Source organism: Miniopterus schreibersii, assembly GCF_964146895.1.
Source record: "Miniopterus schreibersii genome assembly, chromosome: 12".
Classification (NCBI taxonomy): Eukaryota; Metazoa; Chordata; class Mammalia; order Chiroptera; family Miniopteridae; genus Miniopterus; species Miniopterus schreibersii.
In genome coordinates, this window is record NC_138112.1 from 66743501 (window position 1) to 66761441 (window position 17941).

Consider the following 17941-nt stretch of genomic DNA (forward strand, 5'->3'; position numbering starts at 1 on the left):
CGTAATGCGGTCACAGTGGGGATTAGGGCATCAACATATAAATTTTAAGGGGACACAACCATTTAGTTCACAGCATGTGCATCGAGTGTTCTTTGTGTCCCCGAGCCCTTCCTAGGTGTGACGAGAGGAAATGGAAATGAAGGAACAAACATCCTGTAAAATAACTTCAATAAGACTAACATACCAAGTTGCCGACTCTTCCTTGGATTCTGAAGGGACAGAAGTCACCCCAACCTTCCTGAACTTGGGAAGTCCCCATGGGTACAGCCTGGTCTATTCCCCACAGCCACTCCATGCCTGTCACCTCTGGAGCAAGGACCATGCTGTCCAGCCGAGCCCACAACACAGCCTCAGTCTCATGACAAAGTAGCTCAGCCCAACTGGGTGTCACAACTTCTCCAAGTCCCTTCAAAGACAGAACAAAGCTAACCCCTCTGAATCAAGTCATAGTTACTTATGGGAGACAATGCTATGCTTCTAGAATTATAAGGTGTTTCTTTTTTCCTTTCTAGTTGTTTATCGGTAACTCACCATTAACAACATCAAGGGGATGTAAAAAAACACACAAAACACACACATTCACTATAGTCCCGGGACCCCCTCTTTCCCGTAAACTCCCTGGTTCTAATAGTCGCTGACCCTCTTTGCTCCATTGGTCCGTTTCTCCTCTGGCCTCAGAACTGAAACAAGGTGGTTCAGATGGTGCTGGAACCAGCCTGTGCTGGAGCGTTGGTCGGGCAGGGGCTGGGCAGCCCGTGGCTGGGCTGCCAGGCCTCATCTTGTCCATGGTCTGGGGCTGGGGGGACAAATGCTTCCCCTCTCTCCCTCCTCTTCTCCCACCATCATGACTCAGCCCCAGGACCAGCTACATCATTTGCAGGCCCCAGTGCAATACGAAAATGCAGGGCCTCTTGTTCAGAAATTATTAAGAATTTCAAAATGCAGGCAGCAGAGCAGTAAACCAAGTCTGGGCCCCTCTCGGTGCAGCGCCCCATGAATACAGTCACAACCCCAGGAAACTGGCCCTGCTCTGTCCTTCCCCTGACACCCACCTTCTTAATTTGCCCACTTTAATCACCTGATGTGTGTTTTTCCACACCTTTCTCCATGTTCACGTAATCATAACTAGTTTATAGAAGGGGGCTTTTGTGACCAATGTCTTTTTAAAAGTCGTTTCATACTATGTGTTCTTCTCTGCACATTGCTCCCTTGCTCAGCACAGCGTGGAAAGCCTCCAGCCAGCGGTGTGAGTCTGTTTCATTCTTTACCAAGGCTGCATAAGATACCACGCTATAAATGGACCGTAATTTTTTTCAGTTTTCCTAATAAATGAGCATTCGCTCTGTTTCCAGCTGTTTGCTGCTCAAAGAACTGTAATGAATACTTTTATGTTCATGCATCTTAATGCAGTAAAGCCAATTCCCAAGAAAGGCTAAAGATTCATTTTCAAATAAGTTTACTGCAGCAAAAAAATGAATCCAATTTGAAGACAAGTGTGAAGCACAGGGGCAGGTGGTAACGACGGCTGGGGAGCACCGATCCAGCACTGGGCCTCCATGAGCAGGGGCCTGGATGGAGGAGGGTGGGAGGTAGTTCTTGCTTCTGTTCCAGCAGCACAGAAGTCAAAGAACACAAAAGCCAGGCTCCCTTTCTCAAACAGGGGTCAGGAGGATGCCTGTGACACAGAAAATAAACCTTTGAGTATATTTAGTATTAATAAACTGTCTTGGCAAAAGTTGTCCTTGGAGCTGGAAGCTCCTGCTCACTCAGTCAGTCAGTCAGTCAGTCAGTCAATCAACAAACGTGTTGGGCACCCTGGGGTACACAGGGCTGACTCAACCTTGAGCCCTGCCCTCCAGGGTTCTCTGGTCTAGCAAAAGACCCCTGTGCCTTTACACATGACAGAGTGGCTTCCCAGACCCAGAGAGAGAGGACACAGAACCGAGTTGGAGCCCTCCACATACATACAAACACACAAACACATACACACAATGGTACACACACGATCACAACCACACATACACACACCCCAGAGTCATGCACACATCCGCACTGCAGCCAGCATCCCAATTCCCCACCTGCCCAGCACTGGTGGAAATATTGAAAACCGCACTGGAGCACTGGGATTGTTGCCGTGGGAACTGGGATTCCAAAATCCTAACTTGAGGGCATCTGAATTCTTGTTCTGAATATTTCATTAGCCGTGGAGTCTGTGCTCTGAATTCTGAGTCATTTCTCCTTCAGGGGTCAGGCTGGGCAGCCAAGCAGGGAATTGGTGAGGACAGGCAATTAAAGGCCTGATTACTTTCTGTCTGAGTGATGGAGTGGCCCCCACGGGTGCTTGTGGGAGAGCTGTGTCCTCCGGGAGGGGGGGTGCGTGTGCATGTGTGTACATGCACGCCACTCTGGGGGTGAGTCCTCAGAATCTTCTCAGGTGAGGCTGGGATGTGTGGTAGTCATGCCTGTGTCTGCAGCCCCATATCGGTCAGGCTAGGCCAGACCAGGCTGTGGTAACAAATACACCCACAATCTTCCTGTCAACACAATAAATGTTCGCTTCTTACACAAAATTCGAGCTGGGTCAACATCCCCCTTTACCTTGTCGTGGCATCCAGAACCCAGGCCACACCAGAGAGGATGGAGACAGAGGAGGCTCACTGCCTTGCACCTGCCTTGGCCCCCCAGTGGGCACATGTCCACCTGCCTAGGTTTCAATGGCCCCAACCTAAGCACAAGAGGTGCAGAAATGTGAAGGCTGTTCTTCGTCACACAGTGACCACAATGGTCCCTTTGTGCTCTTACAAACTGGAATGTCCCCACTCGGCCTGGAGCCGATTCCTTGGAGACAGGTTCAAATGCTGGCTCTGCCACTTGCTAGCTGGTGGCCTCGGGCCCTGTATCAGTTAGGGTCCTAACAGGAAACAGGGGGCACATAGAAGTTTGAAGGGGGCTTAATTACAAAAGCACTGTTTACAAAGGATGATACAGTAACAGGAGCTCAGAGCAACCGAGCTGTTACGGCCCTGGTCCAAGGACACAAGACCAGGGAGTGGTCGGTGAGCCCTGGAAGGGGAAAGTCTAGGAGAGGGGACTACCTTGAGAGGAAGGATAACCTCCCGATGAAGGACATAGCCTGCTCGAAGGATCTCTCCAGGAGGGAGTCACGGAATAAATTCCATGGCTTCCCTTCTGTCTCTGCTGGGGCTCCCCGCTGGCTGAGCAGAACAGAAGCCAAAGGGCCCAGGAAGATGCTCATTTAGACCAAACAAGTCAGCCTCCCAGGCCAAGTGGCCAGCGCTCTGGGAGAACAGAGGCCCGCCACCTGGCACGGGCAATCGGTTTCTATTCTTTGCGCCTCCCTTTCCTCATTTGTGACAAGTGGATGCTAATGCCTACCTCGCGGTGTTGGTGAAAGAAAATGCAGTAATATATGCAAAGGCCTGGCATAATCAGTCCGCGACAAACGTTAATTTCTCAGTGTCTGAAAGCATTCTGCAGTCCAATGGTTCGCAACCCAAGATGCACCAGTTACCCTAAAATCTGGTATGAACCTCTCAAACGAATTTTCCAAACAAAAGTGTTTTTCCTAAAAATAACTCCATTTTCAAGCTTCTTTTGTATGACAGATATTATGTCCTTTTAATTTTCCAGGTATTATATCCTTTTAGCCCACAATATTTCCCTAAATGTTACTGCCAACAAGCTGGGACTCTGGCAGAAAAAGCCACCGAGCCTTCCCTGGTCGCTCAGCCAGTGAGTGGCTCTGGCCCTGCAGCCTGTTCCTTCCTCTTTGCTCCGCTGTGATCTCTGAGGACATGTGCACAATTAATCGATGAAGTGGGGGATGCTGCAACTCCAAAGCTTGAGAATTTGCCTCCTTTGAAGAGAGGCAAAGGCCCAGGGTCCAGGCCCATGTCTTTCCAGTTGCCCCATATAGCCACAGCAGGCTCCAGAAAGTGCCCCCTGCCCTTCAAGGCACCTCTGTGCCCTCCCTGCCTGAGTTCACTCACCCACCACGGCTGCTACTGCTTGATTTCAGGTCACCCGTCTCCAGCCCCGCCCGGCCAGCCCAACACCAGCAGTGCAGAGAGCCAGCCTGTGGAGCCAGGTGAGGAAATGATCTTTCTGGAGTCCCTGGTCAGCTTTCTGAGACCAAGCACGTGGTGCCCCTGAGTGACAGGAAGGAGAAATGGACTTTTAGGGTAACAGGGAGGCTCCCTGACTTCAGACAACACCTCTCCTTCCTAACCCAGTGGCTGAAGGTCCACATTAGATTCACTTGGAGATCTTAGAACTACTGTCTTTGAGAGGCCACCGATAAAAAGTCACATACACGTGACAAGGTGCTCAGTGAGCATTTTAAGGGGATTAATTGAGAACAAGTTAAAGAAGCCTTGATGGGGTGGGGGATGGGTTCCACCAGATGGTTCCTAGATTAACTCAACAGATATTTATAAAGGACCTACTCTGTGTAAAGCTATGTGCTAACACTGAGGGTGCAATGCTGGGCAAAAATGGGAGGGTGATTCCCCAAGGAGGGGCTCTGGGGAAGGGAGAACCACCACACACACCACACTCCTTCAGCCCCATCACCACTTCCACCTCCATCTGTCCCCCAGGGTTCTAGGCTCATGGTGGCACTCCACTGTGGTTAGCACCATCAGAACAGTGAGAATGCATGGCACCCGCAATATCAGGGGGGCCTCTGAACCCAGAACTGCCCTTCTTTCACATGAGGGTGCTCTTGAGATGAGGCAAGAGAGGTAGGTTTGTGGAGACTGGACCCCTGGTTCTCTGTCATCCCAGGCCTAATTCACCATAACCTCTAGAGTCACCCTCAGCCCCTCTTCCCGACTCCAAGGCCTCACAGGGGCTTGGGGATGAACTGGCCCAACCCCTGTGGCCCAGAGTCGGTGGGGTACTGTTCAAAGTCACGTAGCAGGTCAGTGATGGGGCCCCTGCTACCTGCCTGTCCCCACCACATTTCTGACATCGGCAGAGTCTGAATCCACCAGGGGGTCTCAGATGGTGTCTGGTGCTTCCAGGGGAGCGGCTCGGGGTCCGCCTGGTGAACGGGAGCAGTCGCTGCAGCGGGACAGTGGAGGTTCAGCGAGGACAGTCCTGGGAGCCCTGGTGCGGGGTGCTCTGGGACTCCAGAGCCACCGAGGCCGTGTGCCGCGTGCTGGGCTGCGGCGGGGCAGATGGGGTGCTACCGGTCCAGCCCACTCTGCCACCAGATTGGGCGGTGGGGAATGCCAGCGGGACCTTGAACACAACGTGGGTCTTGTGCAGCAGCACCGATTGGCAGGTCTGCAAGGAGGTGGAGTACCCGTGTCCCAGCAACTGGAGGCCGGCCCAGGTCACCTGTACAGGTACAGTGGTCTGAGCCCCTACTGAGCCCCCCAAGCCTTGCCGGCCTTCAGCCACTGCCCCTCACTCCTGTCCTCAGCCTTGGGCACTGGACCCAAGCCTCACCCTCCTGACTCCCACCCCCACCCACCACCAAGGCAAACACAACTGGCCCCACACCCGAGTCCTGCAATTTACTATCATTTCCAGCCCTGAGCATTTCCTCAGATCTGGCCTGCAGACCTTTCCCCCTCCTAGATCTCCAACTGGCCCACTTGGTCCCCAACCCCACACCATAGGTCCCCAATCCTAACAGAACCTCTAGGCTTTATTTACTGGTCCCATCCCTCATCCCACTCTGGAACTCTGTCTCCTTTATTCCTGTCCCTACCCAGAATGTACATTAATATGCCACGTTCCCAGGGTCCCTTAGCACTCAGGCTCCCCCAGGCCTGGGCCCTGCTCTTCAGGCCCCACCCACCAGAGGTCTGGCCCTACCCACTAGTTTGCACCAGGTTACTAGACCCTCCCACCCACTCCACAACCCTGCCTACAAAGTATCCAGCTTTGCCCCCAGCTGGATAGTCCTGACCAGTCCCCCAACCTCTGCTCACCAAGTCCCCTGCCCTGCAGGGGTCCCCCATTCTGCCCACAGGTTTACAGCCCCTCTCACTGGGTTCACAGCCCCTCCCACAACTATCTGGCCCAGTCTGGACCACCTGGCCGCCCCCTCCCTTCCTCTCCTTCTTCTCTGCCCACATCTACAAATCTCTTCCCCTCCTACCCCCAGAGAACCGTGACCTGCGGTTGGTGGATGGTGGCGGCCCATGTGCTGGCCGAGTGGAGATGCTGGAGCATGGCCAGTGGGGTTCTCTGTGCGATGACACGTGGGACCTGGAGGATGCCCACGTGGTGTGCAAACAACTGAGCTGCGGCTGGGCTATCAAGGCCCTGCCAGGCTTGCACTTTGCCCCAGGCCAAGGACCCATCCACCGGGACCAGGTGAACTGCTCTGGGGCCGAGGCCTATCTGTGGGACTGCCCAGGGCTGCCTGGAGACCTCTACTGTGGCCACAAGGAGGACGCTGGTGTGGTGTGCTCAGGTCAGTTGATGATCTCTCTGAACCTCAGTCCTCCACCAACACTTACTGTAGGCTTACTGGACACCAGGCCTGGAGTTAGTGCTGGAGAGATTGTTCCTGTCCTTGTATGGTCACTGTCCAGGAGGGAAGATGAGACCCAGACAAACATAACCCTAAGAAAGAAAGAAAGCCAAGTGAAGTTTAGAGGCAGCAGGCAATCCAGAGCTGGAGGGATAAACCTACCCACCTCTTGGAAGAGGTGATATTAGGGTGAGGCTCTTCCTGAGTGGGAGGTGGTCACCTGGTTCAGTGCAGCAAGGGGAGATGGAGGCAGGGAGGTCCCCAAGGAGCCTGTTGGCAGTCCAGATGAGGCCATGAAGTACTTATCCAGCCAATGCTTCTCTATAATGTGCACAGGAATTGGGGGGAGAGGGGGGGGGAGGATGTCTCATTAAGTATAGATTCTGATTCAATAGTTCTGGGGCAGAACTTGAGATTCTGCATTTCTAACAAGATTCTGTAACCAAACCCAGGTTTGGCTGCCTGTTGCAATGAAAGCCAAACTTGTGAGACAAGTGTTGATGGGAAGGAAAGAGATTTATTCAAGTGCTGGCAACCTGAGAAGCTGGGGGACTCTTGTCCTAAAGTCCATCTTAATATCTTAGTTCAGGCAGATTTTTATAAGGAGGGAGAGGGAAAGTAGAACAGAGAGATCGGGGGGAGGGGCTGTGGAGGTGCAGGCAGTGTACTTGCTAGTTCCAATATGGATTTCCACGGCCAGCATCCTTGAGTTGGCCATCTGGTTTTGTGAAACCTTTGAGGTCAGGCTGCTCTTTAGGTTCACTCAGGAGCTGAAACTGCTGAACTATAAAGTATACTGAAAAAACTTTTAACATGCAAGCTCTAGTTTTGAGAGAAAAATCAGGATAGAGAAACAAGCTGGGTTTGATATTTACTAAGATTTATATGGGTAGTTTTATATAAATATGGCATATTCATTCCCCACTACAATTCCCAGTGATGCCAGAGTTACTGGTCCATGGACCACATTTTGAGTAGCAAGGATGTAGGGTACTGCAGCCAGGGCAGATGGGGCAGAGGAGAAGGGGATGTAGGTGCTGGAGGGAAAGCAACAAATGGAGACTGATTGGCTGTGGGGTATTTCAGTTATGGGTCTGGGATGGTGGGGATTTGGGCCCAAAGGACCCTGATCTAATTCTGCCTCCCTCAACCCCTCCCCTACAGAGCACCAGTCCTTGCGCCTAACTGGGGGCACTGACCGCTGTGAGGGGCAGGTGGAGGTACACTTCCGTGGGGTCTGGAACACAGTGTGTGATAGCGAATGGTACACACCGGAAGCCCAGGTGCTCTGCCGGGCCTTGGGCTGTGGGACCATGACCCTAATACCCAAGGGGCTGCCCCACTCCCTGCCTGGCCGGATGTACTACTCATGCAAGGGACATGAGCCAACCCTCTCGAACTGTTCCTGGCGGTACAACAACTCCAACCTCTGCAGCCAATCCAGGGCAGCCAGGGTCCTCTGCTCAGGTACTCCTCTCCCACTCACCCCTTTCCACCCTCACCTCAGATTTGGACCAGGAATTCCACCTGAATCCACAGCCTAAAAACTTGCAGCCCAAGTACCACAGCTTGGACTAGGTCAGGAATGACAAATGCTGGTATTAGAGGTACTATTGTCCCTAACATGCCCAGGCAGATGTTGCTAATTAGCCAGGGCATCTTTTCCACAAATCCTTGACTCAGCCCCAGAATCATGAACCAAATATTTATCGCGCATTATTATATGCTAACAGTGGTTTCTGTGGACTGGAGTTGGCTCAGGAGATGAAACCAACTTGCCATCCCAGGGCTGGTGATCATAGGAAAAATAATATTAAGAGACACTAATAATAATCTCAGTGACAGTGCCTAGAGCCCTAATCATGCACTAGGCATTGCCGAGCCCTTGGTATGTCTTATTTTGGCTAAACCTCACATCCACTCTATGAATCATATCCTACTGTATTTTAGCAAATCTAAGACAGCATTGATATGTCACACCATTATTATTTTATGTACCACAACAGACAAAAATGCCACCAAAATAAACTCTTGACATGTCATCAGTTGTAATGATTGATGTCATCACCCCAATTTCAGAGGTGTTAAGGTTTGAAAACACCAGAGCATTAGATCTGAGGGAACATGCTAAGGTATTAGCGTGTCTATGGAGTTCAGATGTCAGCTATGGATTCCAGTTCTGCCGTCTATCAGGCAGGAGGCTTTTGTTTCATGACTATGTGGATGCTGATACTAGCCACTCCCAGGGTAGCTGGGAGATCAAGGAACATCACCATGGGACTTTGGGATTTTGCCATTCCTTGCCTGTGAAGTGCTTCTGATCATGAGAACGTCAGTTTCCCACCTCCTGAGGCCCACCTGAGAACAAACCCCACTGAATGGGAAAGGGATGTGTGGTGTGTAGATTACACAGAAGGAAGAGCTTTCTTTCATTAGCCCCATATTCTAACCGAAGGACCTTCCCAGCATTTAATCTCTGTTCCTCCTTATTGTGGAGGGTGGGAAAGACAGGTGCCCTTAGCCATGTGCCCTCCCAGGACTGTGCCCCCAGTTTCAGGTCACTTGTCTGTCACGGCACACAGTAGGTGCTTGGTATTATGTGTCAAGTGAACGAGTGGTGCTTCCTGACAGGTTCCCAGAAGTTGCTCAATCTGTCCACTTCTGAAGTTGTTACAAGTGTACTGCCGGTCACCACAGGTGAGTGTCGCTGGGTACGAAGTGTCACAGAGAGTCGGGTGCATACGTACATTTGTGTGTGCGCGTGTCTGCCTGGGTGGGGCCTGACGGCTTGTCCTCCATCACCCACCTCCAGATGCTGGACTTGCCTCCCCCAGGCTCTCTGGGTCCCTTGCACTCCTCTCCCCTCCACTCCCTGCCTTATGAGCTGCACAGCTCCCTGAATCCTGATATTGCGTGGGCAGGAGTCCACTCCCCACTCTCCTGCGAGCTCCCACAGGGCAGGAGGATAGGGCTGGAGGGCCGAGCTGGTCCGACACCGGCCAGATGGGTGGGGACACTGAGGGTAACGGCCAGTGTGTTTATAAGGTTCCAGGTCCTGCCCCAGCACTTTGTGGACATTATTTCCTGACCCTTTAATCCTCTCGGCAGCCCCCTGGGGAGGTCTCATCATGACCCTTACACAGAGGAAGGAGGTCAGGCTCAGAGGGTGAAAGGCCAGCCAGCCAGTGTTGGCTGGAATTTGCATCCAAAGTTCTGAATTCCAGATCCACGCTCTGTCTATCCGCCAGCTGTGTGTAGCTTGGCCGGCTTAGGGGCAGACTCCTGGGGCTCAAATCCCAGCTGCGCAGCCCCCTATCTATTTAGCTATGTGACGTTGGCCAGTTCTTAACCTCTCTTAGCCTCAGATCCCTTGATTAGAAAATGGGATTGATAACCATAGCGCCTCTCCTAGTATTGTTGGTAGTCCCCAACGAATTAATTTTTATAAAGCACCTAGAATAGGGATTAGTACACAGTAAGCACGGTCTGTGGATCAGCTATTCTTGTGACTATTTAGTCCAGGCATGGAGCCCCCAGCATGTTCACTACTGGGGTGGTTCAGAGTTGCCTTCTCTGGGAAGCCAACCTTCATCTTTCCCTTAGAGAGTTAGGTGCCCCTGGCAGGGCCTCGTGCCCCCCAGGTCCCCATCCACACCTCCACCACAGCGGGCATCTCTCTGATTGGATGGAGTCGACTTTTTGATTGCCCCACTAGGCAGAGACCATGATGGCCTGTGACACTGTTGCCACACAGTGCACACTCAGTGATGGTTGAGCAGAGAGAGATCCCTGTGGGCTGCTGGCCAGGAGAAAGTTTCGCTCAGCCAGCTGTTCATTCAGATGCATTTCTTGAGCACCTACTACATACCGGGCATCTAAGAGCAGATGAGAGCTTTTTGAAAGGGCAGAGGAGGAGAGGTCCAAAGAAGAGTGGGTCAGCGACAGGCAGGTTGCAGAGGCGAGAAGGGCAAGGAGAAGCCTGTCCATTCCTGTCTCCCTGATTTGGGGTTCTTGCTTCCAGAGCCTTCTGTGACAGTGCAAATGGAGGGCTGGAAATCCCGGGAGCTAATGCTCCTCATCTCCTGCATCACTCTGGGAGCGCTCTTCCTTGGCTCGCTCATCATCATCATCGTCATCCTCTTGAAAGTGAAAGGAAAATACGGTAGGTGCAGAATTCTAGGAGCCACAGGGAAGGCCCAGGCATGGGGAGAAGCAGGCCTGAGGCGCAACCCACCCAGGGGGGCATGAGCTTCAGAGACCCCAGCAGGAGTAGCAGCGACTCAGCAGTGGCCACCCAGCCCTGGACCCGGGAGCATCTCCTGATAGGAAGGATTTTCCCAGCATGCCCAGCAGAAGTGGACCAATTCAGGCTGCAAGAGAGGATCAGACTCTGTGTGTGTGTGTGTGTGTGTGTTTGGGCAGAGGGAAGTGAGGAGGGAAGTGTCTCGATGAGAACAGAGCCAGGCAGACTGGAAGGGGCCAGAAAACTGACTTAAGAATCTCTGCCTCCCCTCCCTCAGCCCTCCCTGCTACCGTGAACCACCAACACCTACCCAGCACCACCCCAGCAGGGATCAATAGCTATCAAGAGGTCCCCATCACCATCCCCAAAGAAGAAGGTAGGATGTGACCCGCCCTGGGGGTAGGGAGGGCTGGAGAGGACAGGAAGGGTGTACTTTCTAGAGGGTTATGTCAAAGCAGTGCCGCAGCCAGGGATGAGACCAGGGCCAGCCCACTGGAGGGGATGGGACCTTGAGCACATATCCCAGTCTGGGCTTTCACAGGCAGGTGAGCTTCCAGCGCAGTCACTCTAGGACCCTAGGCTTTTGAGTTCTAGACTAGTCCAGGCCCAGGGCGTTTTGGACCTTGCTCCCATGGGCAATCTCCGCTCTGCTGGTTGGCGAGGAGGTGGTGATCTCGTTGCCTGTTTCTGTGGCTTGCTCAGTCAGCCTCCCTGCAGAACCCCATCAGATTTTCCCAGAACATAATTTTATCTCATGTTTTCTGAATGCAAAAAATTGGATCATTCATCCATGTTTTATGACATGTGGATTTATACCTCTGGAAACTCTTGTAAAGGAGTTGGAGTTTAATCACATTGCATTATGATTGTATTAAATCGCCTTTATTTGAAAACCAATACAAAACTCAGCCAAACAGTATTAATATTCTCTGTAGTATCCATTTGAGAAGAGAATGGGAATCCAGAACTTAGAACAGGGCTGGGCACGGAGCAGCCCCCACTGAATGTGATGGTCTAGAGGTTAAGAGCCACCCTGCCTGCTTGTCTGGGTAAGGCGAGAACCTCTGTGCCTGTTTCCTCAGATATAAAATGGGGGCACTAATGTACCTACCTCACAAAGCTGTGATGAGTATTAAATGAGAGAATATTTGTAAGTGTTAGGCTAGCTCCTAGCATGCAGTGACTGCCATGTAAGTGTTTGTTACATAAGTAAATGCTATTTAGTTCCTCATGTTTGAAATGGATGGAAAGAGCTTGGAAAACCCAGGCTGGACGGTCTTGTACAAAATGGGCTGCCTGGCGCTCTCCTGCCTCTCTGTCTCCCGCCATCCACGCTGTCTACCCCTCTCCCTGTGCCCTTCTGCCCACCACTCTGCCATGCCCCCCGCTCTGTTCTCTCCCCAGTTCCCAAGCTGCCCATCCAGGTCTGGGCCCCACCCCCCGCGGACTCAGACTCCAGCTCGGACTCAGACTATGAGCACTATGACTTCAGCGCCCAGCCTCCTGTGGCCCTGACCACCTTCTACAGTGAGTGCCTGGGCCCAGCACCCAAGGGCCCTCTTGCCTGAACCAGGGAGAGGACCCAGCTGCCTGGGACCTTCAGAGGTTCCACCTGATGACCCCTGTACAACTAGGGTGACTCTCCCTTGTTCCACAGTTGATAGACTGCAAGTGGTCCCACACTGAAGTTTTCAAAGTGCTTTTCAACCCTGGAGGCATCTCCATGTCTCCAGGCATTGCCACTCTCCACCTCCTTCCCTCCCACGTTTGCCTCTGGCCAACCAGGGTCTTAAGACCTATCCTTCAACACTCACCCAAAGGCGGTTGTAAGACATTAGGGAGTCAGGTGAGAGACAGTTCAGATGGCTCCCCGCATGCTCATATACTCTTTCTGTGCCCCTCCTCCCCATCAACCTCACCCCCCAACCTCCACTGTGAGCCCAGCTCCACCTGCTCTCTGGCTTCTCCCACTCTCCTCTCTGCCTTCTGGGGTGGCAGGGCCCATGTAAAGCTAGGAGGTTGAATGAGAGCAGAGAACCCCACGCCTGTTGTGAAATCCCCTGGGAGCTTGTCGTAAATCCTGAGCCTCATCCTGCACCTGCTATATAAGTTAGGATGTCAGTTTGGCTGTGTGTGACAGAGACCCCCAAATCACAGTATCCTGAGACCTTGGCCGAGGCCCAGGCTCCTTCTCTCTTGCTGCTCTGCAGTCCACGTGGTCCAGAATGGCTCACCACCATGCCCACATCCTAGCCAGCAGGAAGGGGTTGGGAAGGTGGAACATGCCCTCCCCTTAAGGCCAGAGGTGCCCATGTGGCACCTACTCAGGGTTCACCAGCCAGAATATAAACCCACCAGCTTCAAGAGAGACAGGGAGATGAAGCCTTTGTTCTGGGCCTCTTTGTGTCCAGATAAAGCCAGACGGTCTCCTGCTACAGGAGGGGGAATGGATATTGGGGACAGCCAGCCATCTCTGCCCCACCTGCTGACTCAGGGTCTCTGGGGGTGAGATGCAAATAATCCCACTTCTTCTGGTCCCTGCACCGGCGTTTGGGAGGCCCAGGAATGAGGTGCCCTTAGAACTGAGATCCTGAGCCCAGGCATGTAAGATACAAGACTGAGAGTCCAAAATCCTAGGACACTGAGTCTAAAAGTCAGTGGTATCAGGTTTGAAAGAGCTGACTCCAAGATTCCAGACACTGAGACCTTAAGATCCTACAAATCTGCATCTCCTTGATTCTGAAATGAAGGGGCCACAGGGCCTGCAATGCAAAGATCCCAGACCCTCCGGCTTACGCTCTGGGCAGGCTCCTCAAAGGGACAATGTCTGCCGTCTCCTGCCCAGATCTGCCAGAGCACAAGGAGAGGACCCAGGCCTCCAGATATTTCCTTAAGTAGAGGGAGGGGCCCCTGGGGACGAAGGGTGCAGGACACTAGGGTTTCTGGCCAGAAGCAGCCTGTCCCATGCTGGTTTCAGATCGATATTCAGGGTCTTCCTGGACTAGGATGTGAGCCTGGGATCTGATGGGGAAGGTGATGCTCTCCATACCCCGGGGTTGTCCTCCTGCCCTGTCCAGCTTCACGGGTCCAGGCTCTGGGGGACAGGGAGATGGAGCGTCCCCCCCCCCTCACCACACCTCTGCTTGCAGATTCCCAGCGACACCGAGTCACAGATGAAGAGGTCCGGCAGAACAGGTTCCAGATGCCCCCCCTGGAGGAAGGTGAGTCAGGCTGGGGAGGGGCATGGAGGGGCTGATGCCACCCTGCCTCCAGACTTAGCAGCTCAGCTCAGCTTACCCCGAAAAACTCCAGCAGCAGCCTCCCTCCACAGGCCCTTCCCGGCTTGCACAGTTCCTAGCGGGGTCAGTTCTTTGTTAAGTCTAATCTGAAGCCTTCTTTCCTCACTATCCTCCATTTCCTGGCCTGGGACTTGAAGAGGCGCAAGCCTCCCAGGTCCTACCTGTCAACCCCGGACACTGCATTGCAGATCCCCCCTCCCTGGGCCCTCAGCATCACCCAAGGAGCAACAGTGGGTCCAGTACATCATCTGGGGAGGACTACTGCAATAGTCCCAGCAGCAGGCTCCATCCATGGAACCCTCAGGGCTTTTCTTCAGAGAAGAGCCCCTTCCTGGAGCAGCCCCCGAACTTGGAGCTGGCTGGCTCCCAGGGAACTTTTTCAGGTAAGCTAGGCCCCAGGGGATTGGGTATGGGCCCCAGCCTCCCATCCTGAGGCCAACCTGGCTGGAGAAAGCATAAGGCTCAGAGCCCTGAACTAGGCAGGCCGAGTTCAGGATTCGAGTACCAGCTCCACAGCTACTTGCTGTGTGACCTTGGACGAGTCTCCTTCCCTCTCTGGGCCTTCATTTTCTCATTTATAAAGCTAGAGGCTTGACTCAGTGGCAGTTTGTGACTGTCTCCAGGTAGAGGGTGACTGGTTCTGGGGTTTCCAGCAGGGCCCTCGGCTGATGACAGCTCCAGCACCTCTTCCGGGGAGTGGTACCAGAACTACCAGCCGCCGCCCCAGCCCCCTCCGGCGGAGCAGTTTGGGAGCCCAGGTGCCAGTGGCAGGGGAGGGGATTTTGGGAGTGGGGACAGAGAGGGACTGGGGAGTGGATGAGTGGGGGACATCTGGGTCTGTGGGATCCACCAGCCCATGGAGAAAAGAAGAGAGGTAAAGGGATTTTTTAAACCAGGAATCTGAGGAGGTAGGGAAAATAGAGGGGGAGGGGACGGAGGAGTCAAAGATGCTTTGAGGGGAAGTGAACTCCCCATTAGTAGAGACACTCAAGCGGAAGCAGCCGGGTGGCCCCATGGGGGAAATTGTGGTGGCAGGGGGACTTCAGACATCAGTCATCGTCCATCAGGTACAGTGCCAGCATGGGGACGACAGCCCTGAACTAAGATAAGGCTCTGCCCTCTGGGCTGACATTCTAGTGAGGGAGACGGCAGTGAGCAAGATGACAAGATGGGACTCTTGTCACACCTCACCCCACAGGATCATTGGGGGGGTGGACACAGGCCACTCAGCTCTGTCCTGTGGGGCAGTGGGGACAATGATTGGGCCTCCCGCTGACCTGAGCCTCCCGACCACACAGGATCCCCCAGTCCCCGGCCTGATTCCACCGACAATGAAGACTATGATGACATCGGAGCAGCTTAGCTGGGGCCCTGCAAGGCTCCAGGTGGCTCCGTTCCATTGTACTCCCTGTCCTGCCTACTCCCCTGTCCTACCTACTCCCCTGTCCCACCCCGTCCTCCCTGATCGTGCCCCAGGGTGCTGAGAGGCCTCCCCTGGAGAGATGAAAGGAAACCCTGGACTTCTCGGTCTCCATCCATTAAACAGAACCTGCCGCACAGCCCTCTGCCAGCCCCAAACAGCAGCCCCAGGCCGAGGGCGCTGCCTCCGAGAGCTAGCGAGCTCTCTGTCTCAGGGATGGATAAGCCGTCTGGGCCACCTCTCAGCAGGCCGCACGGACGGGTTGAACTGGATGACTCCTGAGGCTCCTTCTGACCCTCAGGTGTCTGGTGCTTTGGTGCCCTGAGTCTCAGACAGCTCAGGGCCCAGAAGTAATGAGAGGGGCAGAAAGGGGCCCCATCCCCATGCTGCCCAGGAGGCTCCATGCGCAGGTGCTGTTGTGCTGCTGCTGCTGTGACAGGTGGATTCTGGCGCTGGGGGTGGCACACTGCCTCTCCAGGCTTCCAGCAGAGCAGGGAGTCCAGCATTCCTGGGCACAGCAGCTGATGGTGCCCGGGACAACTGCCCCATGCCCACTACCAAGGGACTCGGCCCTGAGGCCAGCCCTGCTTCTGGAGACCCTCGGAGCCCACCAGGGGCACAGCCCTGCTCTGCAGTGACTGTCCCTGCAACAGCAGATCCTTATTCTGAGCTTCTAACAGTTTACAAAGGTGGTCCAGCACAGACCCAGAGTTGGGGCCCAGTCTCTGAAGGGGCAGAAGCACAGAGATGTCTGCAGGAGGGGCCCAGAGGCTCGCTAAGCCCCAGGTGCCCATCTATCTGCTTGGGTTGATGGGAGCCTCCCAGATGAGCCTGTGAACATGCAGCGCCACACCCAGAGCCGTTGGCAGGAGCAGGCAGCCTCCGCACAGGCCCCGTCGGGCTCGGGCCAGCTTCTCCTCGGGGCCAGCTCCTCGGTGCACTGTTCTGAGCATCCTGGGATTAAACTGATCACTGAAGGAAACCAAGGCATAGAGTGACAAGTCCTTAAACTCAGAACCCATGTGTGTATGTGTGTATGTGTGTGTGTGTGTATGTGTGTGTTGAGTGAGGGCAGCTCTATCCATTGAGCCAAACTGGAAAACCTACTGTGTCCTGGCGCCATGGAAAATGCTGGGGATACAGACACAAGATACAGGACCTGCCCCCCGGAGGAGGTGGGCACTGAGACAGCTGCCTGTGAGTTCCGCAGTCACCGAGCTCCCTGATCTGCCCCGCACCAGCCCTGGGGCAGTGGGGCTGGGGCTGCCTCACTGTGTGAGTTCCGACCTGAGCCTCCCAAAGCTTCTCAGGCAGGGAAATGGGGGGGGGGGGGGGCTATGCTCAGAGCTGCCTGGCAAAGAAATTGATCCCAGGCCCAGAGGGGTTGGAGAAGAGGCTGGTGGGTACGGAGGGGCTGTGGAGAGGGCTCATAAGAGGCTTTCCCCACCAACTCTGTCTTCGGGGGGGGGCTGGGGCCAGGTTTTCTCTGAGCCCCCCAGAGCAGGGGGTGGTAGAAGAGGCTGGGCAGTGGGTCCTGCTCTGGGGGGCTGAGCAGAGCCTATTTTCTGTTCACCTGTCCCAGAGGTGGAGAGAGGGCTGGCACTCCCCAGGGCAACCGTCACAGGATGTGGTTGCTGCTGTGATGGGCCCCGTCCCCAGGCCCAGGGGGATTCCTAGGGGAGGAGCCAGAGCTGGGGTGGGTGGGGACAGACTTCCCACCCCAGTTTGTGAAAACCTTTCTTGTCAGACAGACTTCCTTCAAATCCCGACTCCACCCTGTCCTGGCTGTGTGGTCTCAGGCAAGTCACTCAACATCTCTGAGCCTCTGCTGTGAAGCTTGTCTGTAAAGTGCGCAAGGCAGTAGTGGGCACATCACACAGATGAGGGCAAGGGTTAGAGTGTTGGCAATGAATGTTCCCTCTCATTGGTAGATTAATCAATAGACGTAGAGAGCTCCTTGAAAGGAGAAAAAACAGCTGTTCATGCTGGGGGCGCTATGAGCAACTTGTCCCCCTCTCACTGGACAGACAAGGATGCTGAGGCCTGGCCGGGGAAAGGACTTGTCCAAGGTCACTCAGAGAGTCAATAGTCAAGTCATAATTGGGCCCCTACCCCACCCCACTCCACCCTCACCCCCCAGAAAGATGGTGACACCTCTTTTCCCCCAGAGCTCCCCCTCACTTCTCACCAAAGCCCCTTCTCCCATCTTTGCCTCCCACCACCACCAGTCCAAGGGAAACTGGGCTACTCTGAGACATGACTCCCTTGCCCCTTCCCAGCCCCTGGGCAGCCTGGGGGCACCAGGGTCACACATGGCAGGAGACATTCTGGGAGCTGGTGTCCAGAACCTGCCAGAGCTGGCCTCCTGGTGGGGTAATGGGGGCTGCCCACAGAGAGGCCCCCCTTAATGTTTGTGCCTCCAGGGGACTCAGACCATCCACCTGAGGGAAGTCACAAACAGAGCACGT

General features: G+C 54.2%; 1 protein-coding gene across 1 annotated transcript in view; it reads left to right on the forward strand.

Annotated features, from left to right (window-relative positions):
- The window catches only part of CD6 (CD6 molecule), a 32639-nt gene extending 16188 nt beyond the window's left edge, over positions 1-16451 (forward strand). The window contains exons 2-13 of the mRNA XM_081154392.1: positions 4040-4108; positions 5046-5372; positions 6140-6451; positions 7676-7978; positions 9143-9208; positions 10533-10673; positions 11032-11130; positions 12159-12281; positions 13904-13975; positions 14242-14436; positions 14707-14811; positions 15352-16451. Of these exons, the coding sequence (XP_081010518.1) occupies positions 4040-4108; positions 5046-5372; positions 6140-6451; positions 7676-7978; positions 9143-9208; positions 10533-10673; positions 11032-11130; positions 12159-12281; positions 13904-13975; positions 14242-14436; positions 14707-14811; positions 15352-15416 (1877 nt within the window). The 3' untranslated portion in view covers positions 15417-16451. The remainder of the gene's footprint in view (positions 1-4039; positions 4109-5045; positions 5373-6139; positions 6452-7675; positions 7979-9142; positions 9209-10532; positions 10674-11031; positions 11131-12158; positions 12282-13903; positions 13976-14241; positions 14437-14706; positions 14812-15351) is intronic.
- The last annotated feature ends 1490 nt before the right edge of the window (positions 16452-17941 follow it).